The sequence below is a fragment of the Diceros bicornis genome, chromosome 17, assembly GCF_020826845.1.
Source record: "Diceros bicornis minor isolate mBicDic1 chromosome 17, mDicBic1.mat.cur, whole genome shotgun sequence".
NCBI lineage: Eukaryota > Metazoa > Chordata > Mammalia > Perissodactyla > Rhinocerotidae > Diceros > Diceros bicornis.
Window position 1 is genome coordinate 40,690,131 of NC_080756.1, and position 15,680 is coordinate 40,705,810.

Genomic DNA, 15,680 nt, shown 5'->3' on the forward strand with positions numbered 1-15,680 from the left:
AGGAACTATAGGAAATAGTTTGTGTGTGCCTGACCAGCTGACAGCAAGACGTTTTTAATGCATTGTACCACCCTTCCTTCCACAGTAAGAATTAAGGTGAACAGAGCTGGTTTTACATATACTGATGAGAATATAAACTGTTACAAGTGCTATACTAATAGTTTTCCAGGGCACAAGGAGGACACAGAAGAGCAACTGGTCAAGTGTACCTGGGAAGGTCCAAAGAGGCTCTATAGGATGAGCCTAAATTTCTACGAAGTCATGTGGGGGATACAATTGCCAGCTTCACATGGTGGTTGTAGGCTCAAATCAAATTAGAAACGAATTCTTCCTAAAGGGATTTATAGTCCAGTAAGAGGAGACCAACAGGTTATATTCCCAACTCCCCTTTCTCCTGAAGCCGAAGTAAAATGATGTAACTCAAGGTTGATAGGATATAGACTTTAATTTCTCATAACCAGGTAAAGAAGAAATGCTAATTGGAGGCTGACTTTAACATGCCAGGGTCTCTTCACCTTCTCTTGTCTCTCAGGATCACAAGGGTGGCATGGGAGGAGAGGGAACGTCCACTGGGGAAGTCCATGGAAACAAAGAATAATTGAGAGCCCACGCTGGCGGCCAGAGAGCCACAGGGGAGGTAGGATACAGAGGCAAAGAGGAGAAGAGCAACGGGAGCTGTGCTGAAGGTGGCTGCAAGTCCAGTCTGGAGGTGGGAGTATTAGTACATGGATACACCTTCAGGGCAGGTATTTCCCAATTTTAAATCAGAAGCCATACAACGTGACAGTTTCTTGACTACTAATCACTGGTTCATTGCAGTTTTGAAAAAGATAGAAATAAAGAGAATTTCAAAGACACCCTAAGAGAGAGAGAAAGTTAAAACAAACTGGGCATAGGGGCCTTTATGTGACTACTGTGTTAATCAGAGCATCTGTATGACAGAAGAACATTCAAAGTTTTCAAGTCCCTTGGAGTTGATATTATTTTAACAGCTGTTGGTCATTTAGGTGGCTTCTAAAAACTCTGTTTTAGTGTGAAATACTTAAGACTGTTCTAGTTGGTTGTGGGAATAATTATTTCATGAGGTAGATTTAAAAAGTGTTCTTGGGGGCCAGCCCCATGTCCCAGTGGTTAAGTTTGGTGTCCTCCACTTCAGTGGCCCAGGTTCAGTTCCCGGGTGCAGACCTACACTACTCGTCAGCAGCTATGCTATGGCGGCCACCTACATACAAAATAGAGGAAGGTTGGCACAGATGTTAGCTCAGGGCAAATCTTCCTCAGGAAAAGAAAAAGTGTTTTTGGACTAGGCATAATATTTAAATAGCCAGTGTGTACACGTCTATGTCAGTTAAGTAAATAATTCTCAATAAACTGGACATATGCACTGTTTAGAAAATCCACTTTCAAATCAAATTATAATTAATGACAGGTGCCTATTATGATGCCACATAGATTTTTTTAATGCTAGCATATTATTTTTTTTTTTGGAAGAGATCAGTGTTACATTAACTTGAATATAGTTTCATAATTCAATTATGAAATAAGATACAGACAAATATAAGCAGGTTTTTGACCACATAGCACAGTGAAACTGTAATTCCAAGTTACAGAGCCATTCACGTAAAGATATTCTTTAGTTACGGATGGCAATAAGAATTAACAATAATTTCCACTTATGACATTTATCAATAACACTCTCGATTAGGTCATAAATAATTAACATGATACTCATATTATAATACCAAATGAATACATTATTATCCTTGCTGTAGGTAGGTATGTGTGTGCATATATATATATATATATATATATTTTTTTTTTTCGGAGAGTATTGAACCCAAGTTGACTTTGAAAAGGAACAAATTAGGCATATTACCATGCAATTATGTTATCAAGGTGCCTTTATGTAATGTCTGATGTCAAATAAAGACTAGAGTTCTAGTCAATTAGAGTAGGCAGTCTTTGAGTCTGTTCAGCCATTGAAAACCTCTAAAAAACTGGTTTGTTCCTTTTATACAATGTACACAGGAGCAGAGTATGTCTCCATTTGCCTATTTCTCTGTAACTGTGAGACCCATGTTTCTAAACTGAAGTCGAGGAGGTCCCCAAAGAGCACAAGGGGCGCTCCCGCCTGTGGAACATCAGCAAACCTTCCACTGGCTCCAGCCTCACCTCCAGTCTCCTCTCAACAACCACACTGAAGTGTTCTATCACAGGCCTTCTCGCCAGTCATCTGCTGCCGCTTCCCTTCTCAACAACTTACCTTTCCTGGATGAACAGCTAAGAGAGTCACACTCTACTCTCCCCATCCCGCCATGCTTCCCCCTCACCCTCCTTAGAGATGGAAAAGGGCAAAAAGGAGAGGGAGATTCGCTGCTGAGTGACAAGACAATGAAAGTGGGAAACAGAATGAAAAAACCAACAGCTAAGAATTATTAGATCAAGATGGGTATCTATTGTAACAAAAACAACACTCTAAAGAGTCTTCAGCCTTATAATCATAAATGCTCTAAAAAATTCGAGAGTAAGACACAAGGTGATCTAAACAGGACCCAAAGCAATGAAAGAAGGCAATGAAGTTCTCAGCTAAGAACTCTACGTTTCTTTTGCATTTGGAAGAATCTAGTTGTGCATGTTCCTAAGAATACAAATAAAGTAAAAAGGGTTCATGGGTTTTATTCACCAATAGAACTGTAATCAAATGCAATTGGGCATATTTTCACCAGTTTAGCAGACTGTCTTCTAGGAATCTGGTTTGATCAAAATTTTCTTCTCCAGCTGTAAGAAAAAAAAACACACAAAATAAACACACAGTCTGTGTTTCGAAAGGAGAAAAGAAATTTGAAGAGAAGCTCAGGAAATAAACATTTAGTCCCTTAAGTTATGTTAACTTGTGCACTCTGCTACTGAAAATCCAAAAAATCGGGTTTTGATTGATTTGGTTTTAAAATTTTTTCCGTCAGCTTGGGATACATCAGAGAATTCACATTCAGAGAAATCTGAATCTCCATAATGAATGAAACAAAAATGTGGCATGTTTGGTAGAAATCTGAAAAGGCCACGTGTCTTGCTCTAAGTGTTCCTCATGTCTAAATACCCACCATTAGAACCACTGGTTTCCATTAAGGTACTGTCTCTACTTCCTGCTAAAATGAATCCTACTTGGGAAAGATGAAGTAGGAACCCTTTTGCAAATATTCTCTTATTAGCTGAGCCAAAAGTCTGGGGAGGAAATGAGACAAAAAGAAGGGACGCTTGTTAGCTGTATGGGACTGTAAAACTTTAGAGCATGAGGAATCACATCTGGGGCAGGGATAACTGAATCAGACGATAGCAGTTTCTGGGACTCTAAAAGTAGATAGAAAAGCTAAAACTTACAATGGGATGGGGAGAGGGAGTTGCCACAGGCAAAATGCCTCTCCTTTTAATTTTCTGTAAGATCATCTCCGGATTAAAAAACACATTCCCTCAGTTAGTTGCAACATCATTTGAACGTCTGGTTTTTAACCTGAATTGCTAACACATTTTGAAATATTGCGGACAATGGGTTGCTCTTTAAAGGGAAGGGGAAAGAAAAAAACTCAACAAGAAAGGCATCCCTGTATATACTAAAAAAAAATCCACTACATAAAATAAGAGCCTTCTAGTACCTAGAGACTTTAGAATAAAAATATTAAAGGTGACTAGTGATTAATATATCATATGGAAATCTAAAACGTTTCCATTAATTTAGACTAATAAAATTTTGTTTCCTCATTTCATCACCAGAGCCAAACCACTTAGGAAACTTCAATAACTAAAAAAATTTATTTATTTTTCAAAAAAGACTTGAAATAGGGATCTAGAATCACATCCTTCTCTAAAGTTTCTAATGAAGATCCCTCTCCTCCTCTTGAAAATTAGCCCTCTCTTTTCCATTCTAGCTCACTTTCCTTTCTGGCTCTGTACATCTTCCCAGCAACCAAATCTAAAACTTCACTCTGAACCCATCTCCACCAGTGGCGCTCTCCTCCTACTGACTTCAAAAATCTGTAAGTGTGCCAAACTTTGAATTTAGAAAAGATCACCTTGGATGCAGAATCTTCTATCTATTATGTAACTGTTTCTCACCTTTTCATTGCGAGGGTTCTGAGAGCCATGCCAGCTAGTACCTGCTTTCTCTTAACTCTGCAATTTACTTTCTTGTCCCAAATTGCCTCTCAAGGTGTCAGGAGGGGCGAGGCAGCAGCATATCATGTCATTGGGCAAGGGCTGAGAGGATGTCTTGTGAACCACTGTTCAATGACCTTTCCTAGCCACCACTATCTTCCTTTCCCCTTGATTTCTGTATTCCTACTAAGTATTCTGCTACATTTGATGCTTCCAATCACTCCTTTCTTGAAACTTTCCATCCTCGACTTCTGGATACTCTGCTATCCTGGTTCTCCTCTTACATTTCTGCCTGCTTCTTCTTTTTCTTTTTTTTTTTTTGGTGAGGAAGATTAGCCTTGAGCTAACATCTCTTGCCAATCCTCGTCTTTTTGCTGAGGAAGATTGGCCCTGGGCTAACATCTACGCCCATCTTCCTCTACTTTACATGTGGGACGCCTGCCACAGCATGGCTTGATAAGTGGCACGTATGTCCATGCCCGGGATCTGAACCTGCGAACTCCAGGCTGCTGAAGTGGAGTGCACGAACTTAACCACTACACCACCAGGCCCGCCCCTCTGCCTGCTTCTTTTAATGTCCTTTCACTGATTCAATTTTCCCCTTTTCCCTTAATCTCTGGGTATTCTCCAAGGCAAATCTTTTATTATCTGTCCTTCTCCCACTACATCTGAGGCCTAGGAGGAATTTCCATTTTCATGGTTTCAACCTTTATTATTAACTGGCTCTGAATTTCCAGTTGTTCCCAAGCCTGACTGATCGTTGGAATAATTTCGCAGAACTGCTTGAGGGTACAGATTCTGAGGCCTCACTCAAGTAGTACAGAATTAGCATCTCTGGGCCTAAGGCCAAGAAATCTTTATTTCAGCAAGCCCTCCAGTTAACTCTGATGGAGCCAGTCCACAGACAGATAGTAGAGAACCGCTGACCTGTACACATTTATTCACTGGAATGTCTGTCACCTCAAACTGAACCTTAATTACAGCCACAGAAATTTTCATTCCTTATCAGCATCACCATTTTAAACTCTCATACACGACACTTTAAAGATGTGCTTGACTCTGGATTCTTTTATACCTTTAGTGAATATTTATCCCATGTTATCTTCCTTCCAGGATCCCTCAGAGTAGAGCCTCTCCATCCGTTCCCACTGACTGACTGGACCTCATCACTTCACTCCTGCATTACTTCCTCAGTTTGTGACTGATTCCCGTCTCTAGCCTTTCCTCTTCCGCACAATCCACTTGAGAGGTGGCATGGCTTAACTGAAAGAGCTATCGAGTCATGCAGACCTGAGTTAGAATCCCAGTATCACTTCTTACTAACGGTGTGACCCTAGGAAAGTAAATATACCTGGAAGGTTCAGTTTTCTGAGCTATTAGCAGTAATTAATTCGCAATAGCAATAATTTATTAATGATTAGATTTAATATCTAACACATTGTAGATGTTCCCATATTGTAGCTATTGTTACTGCTCTTATTGCTACGCTATATCCCATAACCAGACTCATCTTCCTTCACAATGTCATCTCTCTGCTGAAAACCCAGAGGACATCTTATTGATTCTCAGACAAAGCACAAGTCACCTTCTGTTCTACATGCCACTTCCAGTATGTACCTGCTATGTGATAGTGGGCAACTTACTTAACCTTTCTGTGCCTCTGTTTCCTCTTCTGTTAAGTGTGGATAATAAGGGTGTCTACCTCCCAGGGTTACTGTGAGGATAAAATGCCTTAATCCACATCCAGTGCTTAGAACAGTCCCTGGCCCACTGCATTACAGTAAACCCTCAATTGTGTTAGCTAGAGGCAGCAGTAATAGTGGTAGTCGTCGTCATAGCTCTGTCATAAGCACGACTCTTATATTCTGCTATTCCATTGACCGCTCGCCCTATCTCTTCACTGCAAAGGCCATTCTCATTCTTGCTTTTGCTTAGTCTGCTTCCTTCTCTGCCTGCCACAGTGCCTGGCACCTAGCAGGCAGAAATGCGTATTTGCTGAATTAAGTATTATAATCCCTTCTACTCACCCAAGTCGGCCCTGGCCCTGCTCTGAGTTCAAAAGATCTCTTTATCCCACTCTCTCCCCTTTGCTTCTCATTGGTATTTTTTCACGGCAAAGTCATAACTTGAAGCCAGAGCTCTTCTCCTCCCCCACATGGCCTGTCCAATACTAGGCACAGAGCACATATGCTTTCTCCATTGGCACTAGTGTGAGAGCACCAGGCCAGAAGCTCACTATAGATCACCACCAGATCACTCACTATATATTTTTATACATTTTAAAATTTAAACTGTCATAAATATGGCATCACTACAATTTTTGAAAGGAAAAATTCTAGATCTATTTATTATGGTTTGATGACCTCTACTGTAAATAGTAATAAAAATAATGTACAGTCATGTGTCACTTAAGGATGGGGACACATTCTGAGAAATGTGTCATTAGGCAATTTTGTTGTTGTGCAAACATCATAGAGAGTAGTGACGGGAACACAATTTGTCACACCAAAATGTGTCTCTTTACCATGAGGATTATTTTAGGCTGATTATTTTTAAGAAACAAAGATTCAAAGTTTTTCTTTTTACCTCCCCCTTAATTACCTAAAAGAATTCGGATAAAAAAAATCCTATCTTATGAAGCGAGCTATCATGTCAGCATCACATGAACTAGGTGGTAGACAGGGAAGAACCTAGAAAAACCTGTTTGTTGGGCTCCCCTCTGTGTTCTTCTGTTTCTGTGTGGTCAAACAAACACTTGTTTTCCAAACATTTGCTTCTTTTCACCTACTTGTGAATTGCCTCCCTTCTCTTTGAAGTCCCTGACTCTCCCTACTCCCAGCATCTTCTTTCGTCTTTAGCTGAGGATGGTATTTATGGTGAGGGCTTTGGCCATTTTGGTGAGTTACTCAGTTTTCCTGGGTTTCTGCCATGTATACATGTTATAAAACTTTTGTTGTTCTCCTGTTAATCTGTTTCATGTCAATTTAATTCTTAGATCAGCCAGAAGAACCTAGAAGGGCAGAGGAAAATTTCTTCCTCTTTCACAGTACTTACACAAGCCTAGATGGTATAGCCTACTAGACACCTAGGCTATATGGTACTAATCTTATGGGACCACCATCGTATATGCGGTCAGTTGTTGACTGAAATCTTGTTATGTATCACGTCACGTACCTTGTTTCATTTGGCTCTCATAGCAACCCTGCCCATGAATATCGTTATTCCATTTTACCAATGATGATACTAAGGCTTAGGGTCACCTAGCTAGTAAAGCAGCAAAGCCGGGATTTGAACCCAGGCCCATTATACTCCAAAACCCTGGCTAATTCATTACCAAAATGCCATAATTCATCTAGTAGTTTTAATGCTACATGGACAGAGTGTCTCTATTTGAAGATTGCACCTAATCCTGGTATAGAAGAAGCTGTACAGTGTAGCGAAAATTACACAGGCTTAGAATCAGAACTGGCCCTTATTGGTTATGGTGACCCACATGAAACTGCTCTGTTTGTAAGGAAAAAATGGTTGATTTTCAGTAATTTCACTGAGTTCAACTTTTAATAGTGAGCAATTGGATTTGCAATTATTTGAACCTCTTCTGGCCTCAGTGTTTTCAACTATAAAATAACGAAGTTGGACTTTGAGCTTTTTCTGTTCTAGAGTTCTAAGAGAAATAAAGGTTACAATAGAGTATAGATTGTGGAACTCATATGAAACTCCCCAGTCTCAGCAAGGAAATGTTTTCATGTTCTTGGGACTCACTTTAGTGAGAAATATACTGGTCTTTATATAATAAACATTTCTGTGAATTTCTGGGGGGAGGGGTGGCAACTGTTAATTATTTTTTAAAAGCTGAATAAATAAAGACAACTTTGTTGTACTCAACACAGAATCCCAAAAGTAATCAAAGCTTCTCTGTCCTGCAGTTGAACGAGGTGACTATACTTGTACCTTCTTGTGGTTTCTGCAAGGAAGCCAGTAACAGAGCTTCTGCCTCTGGAAGAGTTAGTAGTTGAGGGTTTGGGCTTCGTCTTTCTGGAGAAACAAAAATGTAGAGTCTATTAGCATTTAAATATTCGTATAGATAAATTCTATTCCAGTATGCTATAATACTAGAAAAACCTCTACGAAATAGATCTTTGATCCCCCAGCAAAGGGCCAATACAGAAGACTGATTTTTATAAGTTGAAATATTTTCATACTTCCCTTGGACACTACTTACAATTGGTTATGTTGTGTACTACACGGCATGGAAGAGAATTTAAACTATATACTACAGAGAATTTCATGAAAGTGAGGATTAAGGTTAAAAGCACTCGAGAAATTTCACTCTTTAGAGCTAAATATGGGATGTCTGGGCAGAAAGGTTTAAATGTGATCCTGCATGGTGCCTGGACTACTTCGGCACTTGTTCCTTCCCCACTCTTCCCACATGTAAGGCAATTATTTGACTGAAGGAGTATCTGCAAAATATTCAAAATGATTTCAAATCTAAGTTGACAGAAGGCAAACTTTCCTGATTCAACACAAACCATGGTTTTTAATTTTGGAGCAACTGATGTGGGAAAACAAACCTTCCCTTTCATAAAGTAAATAAGCTTAATTACCCTGCAAACTTGAAGGTAAACAAAAATTTGTTAAGCAACTACTCTGTGCTCAACACAGTGTTTGGTATTTTCCAAAATGAGCATATTTTTTTATTTTTAGCATTTTGGTCTTTAATATTTATCAAAATTAATTATATTGTTTTTTTTTAATGCAATAACATGGAAAGGTTTATCATGAAAAATAACAGTCCCTGGCCCCATTCTTAACAGCCCCCACTTATTAACTATTTCTGATTTTGAACCTTTTGATAGCTCTTTCTAGTAATATGATAGAGACAAGTGTTTGAAGTTTTTAGGTAAATTACTATTTTAATAACAACGACAACAATAGTGTTTAAGAGGAAACTGTGTAAAGGTCTTGTCATAAACGGGAAGGTACATTTCTGGGAGCAGTTGCACAGTTCTCGCTACCCCTCCTTACCCCTTGGAGCTGAACCCCAGGCCTGGCCGGTCCCTGGATAACTCCCTGGGGACCTCTGCACACCCTGGCGGCCAGAGGGCGGTCTGAGCAGTTGTGACCGAGTTACGCTGCGGGAACCGCAGCCCCAGCCTGCGCCGCCCCGGCCACCCTTCGGGCGGGGCGTCGCGAGCCCCCTGCCCCGGATCTGTCAAGCTGGGCTCGGCCCGGGCAGCTCTCCCAGGGCAGCCCCGGGGAAGCTTTTCTGGCGGGAGAGGCTTCCGATCCGCTCTGGGCGGAGCACACCCGGCCCGCTCGGGCCTGCTCTGAGTCACCGGCCGCCCCCCTCGCTCCCGCGGTCACTCACCCGACAGCGGCCGGTCGGAGATGTCCTTCCTCCGGCTCTGGTCGGAGATGAAGCGGCGCCCCTCTGCAAAGGCGACACACAGGGCTCAGCGCCCGGCCGGCCGGGGCGATCGGGGTAAACCAGCCGCTCCGCACCGCGAGTCCCCACACCGGGAGGGGGGCGACGGCGGTCTGGGTGCGCGCCCGGCTGCCGGGTTTCGGGCGCTCTGCGCGCCACCCGGGCCGAGCCTGGCGCGGAGGAGGGGACCAGGAGGAGAGGTCCGCGCCCCGGCCGCCCGCGCCCGTAGCGGGCTTCGGAGCCGCGGTCTGGCTCTCCAGCCAGTGCGATGTCGCCCAGGCAACCCCAGAGTCTTCCTGGGTGGCAAGAGCCAGCAACCCTCTAGTTTAGGATGGAGGGTTTCTAATAATCAGAATCCTCCCCTTCCACCGCCACCCTCCCCCTCACCCCGTCCCTTTTCCTTCGGTAACTGAGACCAGCATGACCTCGATTATGTAAGGGAACAAACTCGATATTATTCCCTCCCCACAGTTCTCCGTCCCATGGATTCATGCACCCCTAAGGGTCTTCCTTTACTGCTGTAGGAAGAGCAAAGTATTTGGAACATACGTGCACCCTTCAGGTAGAGCATAGCTTGAGGAGTCCAGTTCCTTTTCTCAAAGAGTCTCTGCAACCCAGGGAGAAGAGAAAAGCAGTTAAGACGAAAGTGCAGCCCAGTCCCCTATTAGAAAAAAAAGAAAAGGAGGGAGAGGGGGAGAGAGAGAGAATGAGAAAGAGAGGGAGAGAGAAAGAGAGACAGAGAAAGAAAGGAAGGAGGGAGGGAGGGAGGAAAGAGACAGAGAGAAAGGGAGGGAGAAAGAAAAAAAGGAAGGAAAGAAAAGAAGAAAAAGAAGAGGAGGAGGAAGAGGGGGAGGGGGAGGAGGGAGGATGGAGGAAAGCAGGAAGGAAGGAAAGGAGGAAGGAAGGAAGGAAAGAAGGAAAGAAGGAAGGAAAGAAGGAAGGAAGGAAGGAAAGAAGGAAGGAAGGAAGGAAGGAAGGAAGGAAGGAAGGAAGGAAGGAAGGAAGGAAAGGACAGATCTCCATTTGCACATGGTTACCTGTGGTGCACTGCTGGAGTTTCCCATAAAAGAAAACACCAGGAAAAGAGCCAAGGTTGTTGCCACCAGACTTCTGAACCCCTACATGAAAAGATCAATCAAAGAAAGTCATTTCTGTGCCTATAGGATATTCTACTTCCTTCCTTGACGCCTGGACAATTACAAACTCCTTACTTTTTGCTCTTTTCTGTTTTAATGTTCAGTATTTGGGAGACAAGGGAGTTCCCCAGTTTACCATCTATTTAATCCACACAGAGTTCTTTTTTAAAAAAAAATTATTTAGAAATATATTATTTTCATTATTTAACCCAAAGGGGGAATTAGGTGAATAAGTAAATTTATTTTTAGTAAAATCAAATGATTTTGATATTTCAAAGGCATATTGTTTAAATATCCTTTAGCCTCTAAAACACTTATTAAACATAAAGTAGGTAAAAAGCTATAAAATAACTAAAAAGTCTAGAATAAAACCTTGACTTACCTTCATGTTCTGCTCCTTTCCAGAACCTGCAACAACTATAACTTTACCTGTGACTTTTCTTATCTTGTTCTGAAAGTGGAGCTTTTAAAACCTTAGTGTCAAGGACCCCACCTGATCTTCTTCGGTAGAGTTAGGGAGTCCACAGGGACTTCTTGTCAATCTTCAAGACTGAGAGGATCTGATGACTCCTCCAGAGAGATTCAACTGCAGGAAGTAGAGGAATGATTGATGGGTGGACATCATTTGTTTAGATACTGACCACATCAGCTAGGAGATATTCTGAATATATCAGCATCATTGCCTTTGCTTTTCCCACTAGCTTCCCAAAGCACTTTATTATTATTATTATTAAAAATGATTAATAACCCCAGGCAGAATCAAAAGTAAATAAATAAAGAAAACTTGTCTTGGGTAACTAGCTATCAAGTTATCCCTGATGACTAAAGATGAATCATTTGGGTGGAGATGAAAAGGTTAGGCAATCTCAGTGGAATTTGACATTAGTCATTTACTTAATTATTCATTCAATTATTTAACAAATATTTATTGAATGCCTGCTATGTATCAGACATTCCTCCTTTTAGTTAAAGGGACACAGCCATGTATTATAAAGACTTGGTCTCTGCTTTATCAAACTTATCTTCTAGTCAGGGCAGAAACACTCTAAACTGGTAAATGAGGTAATTACAGAATGTTTTAAATGCTTTATAAAGTCAATGTAAGCAAGATGATGTGAGAAAGTAAGTAGTGGGATACTTTAGGGAAGGTGAAATTCGAAAGTGGTCTGATAAGGTGGAGTCAGACGTGGGATAAGCCAGAGTGGGAATTAGTATTCCAGGCATTCCAGGTAGCAGGAAGAAAAGCAAAATCTTGGGGATGGCAAAGAGCTTGGCTTTTTTGAGGAATAGGAAGGAGACCCATGGGCCCAAAGTTGCGTGGATGACAAGAGAGAATGCTGTGAGTTGAGGTTGGAAGGGAAGAAATGGGACAGTTCATGTGGGAACATGGTTATAAGCAAAAGATGATGATGGCTTAGACTAGGGTGGTACTTGCTGGGAATGGAGAGCTGTACATGAATTTGGAATGCATGTTGGAGGTATAAAATATAGGACTTGTGGATAAATGGGATATGAGAGTGTGAGAAAAATAAATCAAAGATGATTCTTAGATTTTTGGCTTAAACACTGAGTGAATGATGAAGCCATTTACTGAAATTGGAGAAACTTCATAAGGAGCCAATTAGGAGAGGGATATTAAGAGTTGTCTTTTGGACATATTAAAATTAAAATGTATATTAGACATCCAAGTAGAAGTGCAAAGTAGGCAGCTGTAGATGCAAAACTCTATTGAGTTCAGCAAAAGGGTCACCAGCCTACAGATATTTTTCTAAAGGCAGAAATTATCAGATTTAAGAATTTTAAGGCAGGAAAAAGATTGGGATTGAAAGAGAATCCTTAGGAAGTGAATGGAATTAAAGTAGAGAGGCAGGGACAGAGCTATGAGAACAAACATACAGAGCAGGAGGAGAGGCAGAGCCAGCAAAGGAAGTTGAGGTGAAAGAAAGGAGACATTCCAGGAGACCATGAGGCCATGGAAGCCAGGAGAATATTCAATAATGTTGAAGCTCAAGCTAGATGAGTGCAAAGAACTGTGAACTGAATTTGAGAATATGATGGTTTTGGAGGACAAAAGCAAGATCAAAGTGGACTAAGGGTGAATAGGATATAAGGAAATAAAGACAAGTGTGGACAATCTTTTTCAGAAATTTCACTAAAAGGTGAAAGGAAAAATGAATTTTTTTAAACAATAAGATACTTGAGTGTTGTGAAAGTGTGTTATTCTTTTTGGCCTTCCAGTAACATCTGAACCCTTTTATTTTTAAGGAATTCCTAAAATTCCCTGAATTATGAATTATGGAATTATGAGTCTTGGTGGGAGGCAGAGTTTTCCTTCTTTTGTACAAGCTGAAAGCTCCAGATACTTACTTTCCCAGACTCCCTATCAGGTAGGGTGTGGGCGCACGACTCAGGCTTCACCCATCAGATGGACCCACTCGGAGGGGGAATCTGGAACCAGGATGGAAATCAGTGAGGATCTGGTGAAACGCTTTCCGGTGCGGCCATGGTGGTGGTAAGCTTGAGTCTGTGGGGGCCATACTGGCCACAATACTAGTGGCAGCTTCCAGCATTCAGTGCTAGAGGGGATGGGGACACCACCAGCAGTGTGCTTTTAATAAAGTCTTCTTTTGCTTAAATCGGTCAGGTTTGTTGGTTTCCCTTGATGACGACTAGGAAACCATTTGCAGGACATGTGTGCTGGTGGGGATGATCAGTAGAGCAGGAGAAACTGATGAGGCAGAAGAGAAGAAAACTGCAAAAGAGAATTCATAGAAGGCAAGAGGGATAGGATCCAAAATATGTCAATATTCGGTTGAAACAGTTATATGCATAGGCAGATATCGAACAAGAACCTGAGTAGCCACCATATGCTAAGGTTCCATGGGTAAGAGAGATGGTCTCTTTCTTCTAAAAGTTAGAGCAGTACTCCTCAGGTATTAATGTGCATGTGGATCACCTGGGAATCTTGTTAAAATGCAGATTCTGGTTCATCACAGCTGGGGTGGGGCCTGAGATTCTGCATTTCTAAGAAGCTCCCAGGAGATGCTACTCTACTGATCCCTGAACATTTTGAGTAGTTAAGCTTTAGAGGGTGTAAGTGACAAAAACTAAACCTTAGAGTCTGCGTCACTGGGAGAATGGCTAGCAATAGAAATACCAGGGAGTATGGAGAGAGAACAGGTAAGTCTGGTTTGGGATTGAAGTTTGAGGGGCTGATGCTGTCTACCTGCAAATACTTGTATAAGAGAGACTGAGTTTTGGGTACTTGATATTTAGGCTTGACAGTCACGTGCAGACAAGAAAACTGGTCTGGTTAGCAAATGAGAATAGAATATAGAAAGTAGTTTATGGGCAGAAACTTGAGGAATATTTACTCCTTTTAAAGAATAAGTAAAGCAAGAAGGAGCCAGAACCATTAATGTAGTGTTTTCCACTGTCTTAGGAGGGGAGAAAGATAAAAACTAAGGACTAAAAGTGTAACAAACACCAAAACTGGACAACATTTGAATATTCCTTTAAATATTAGATTTTAGGGGTTAATTTCAAGGGATTGCAGCAACTTCCAAAAGAGAGCAATAAAGGAAATAAAATTATGCATGTGTTTATGTTTTAAATGAACTCATAAGTGAAATCCAATTACTAGGTTACCTAACAAACAAGTAAAATGCCTTTTTCCATTCTCCATACCAAAAACACAGAAAGGTTTTAGAAAGAGGGACAGGAAAATGAATTGCCAGTAAAACCATGTTTTGAATTTACAATTTTAAGGAAAAATAAATGAATGTGGTTTGTTTATAACAGTTTAGCTAATGAATTCACAAGCAGATATTTTACGTCAACGCTGCCATTTTCAGTATAAGATGCACAAGTGAAGAGAGTGGTTTTGACATATCATCAATATTGTAGTCTTATCAAAAGTAACATGCCAGAATTTGTTTGTTCTAAAAGGGCATTGACTGTCAATAAAATGTTTTTGTTAAATCACAAAATTTTAAGATTTTTACAGGTCTAAGCCTAGAGATGGACTAAGAAGTTATTTGATTAAAAACAGATGATGGATTAAACCATTGAATTTTATTCTGCTGACATTATGGTCCGGCAGTGGGCGTTGAACAAATTGGATCCTAAACCCTTTCTAAAGGCATATTCAGTGGAGACCATTTTGCCTGCATCACTGATGTTATCCAAATAGCTGACTGGATGGTGCCCAGGCCCATTTAAACAATGATAACTGTCACTGATTAAACTGCATTTTTGTGAGGTCAGTGATTATTGTATTCGCATAGAAAATAGCTCCTATCTTGAGTAAGGTTACCTGGACAATATGGCTATTATGATACTAAAATATCCAAATTACTTCTTTGATGATAAAGTAGAGGATTTTAGTATAGTATGAATGAGGGCATGGGGTTCAATCTCCTACTGTGCCAGGGCCAGTCTGCCCCATAGCCAGTTGTCTCACAAACAAATGGAAGAAGTAATTTCCCCAAAGGGCTACCAGTTTTAGGAGGGGCTTTAGGGGCACCAAGAAGGCCTGCTACCCAAAATGAAACTCTCCATTCGTTGGCCAATGGCTTTACCATCTTCCTTTTACTTGGGGCTTTGAACCTCAAGAATCTCTTTTTCATAACTGAATAAATACAAACAAGTGAAAAGTTCTTTGAGAAGACAAAGAAGGACCAACTGTTTTGGCCTAGTGGGTCAAGAAAGATCCGACAGAGGTGACCTTTTAATTAGGTCTTGAGAGCCGGCACAGGTAAGGTCGTGAAAAAGTTTGTCAGTCAGTGAAGGATTTGGGGCATGCTACTTCTGTGTCCAACTTCCTACATGGATACAGGTAGCAGAAGGGCAGAGGTTGGAACCTTTCAGCCCAGAGGACAAGGTTAGAAAGATAGGCTGGATATTTAATAACAGATTCAAGAATTCCAGTTCACCAGACAAACCAAGACTTGTAGTTTACTTATTGG

The 15,680-nt window shown here is 41.0% G+C and overlaps 1 protein-coding gene across 1 annotated transcript; it reads right to left on the reverse strand.

Annotated features, from left to right (window-relative positions):
- Window positions 1-2,480: 2,480 nt before the first annotated feature.
- On the reverse strand, window positions 2,481-10,701 carry SPX (spexin hormone). Its single transcript, XM_058558669.1, is given in 5 exon segments — window positions 2,481-2,778; window positions 8,101-8,184; window positions 9,521-9,583; window positions 10,127-10,184; window positions 10,615-10,701. Coding segments are annotated over 5 exon segments (351 nt in total). The 3' UTR covers window positions 2,481-2,719.
- Window positions 10,702-15,680: the final 4,979 nt, after the last annotated feature.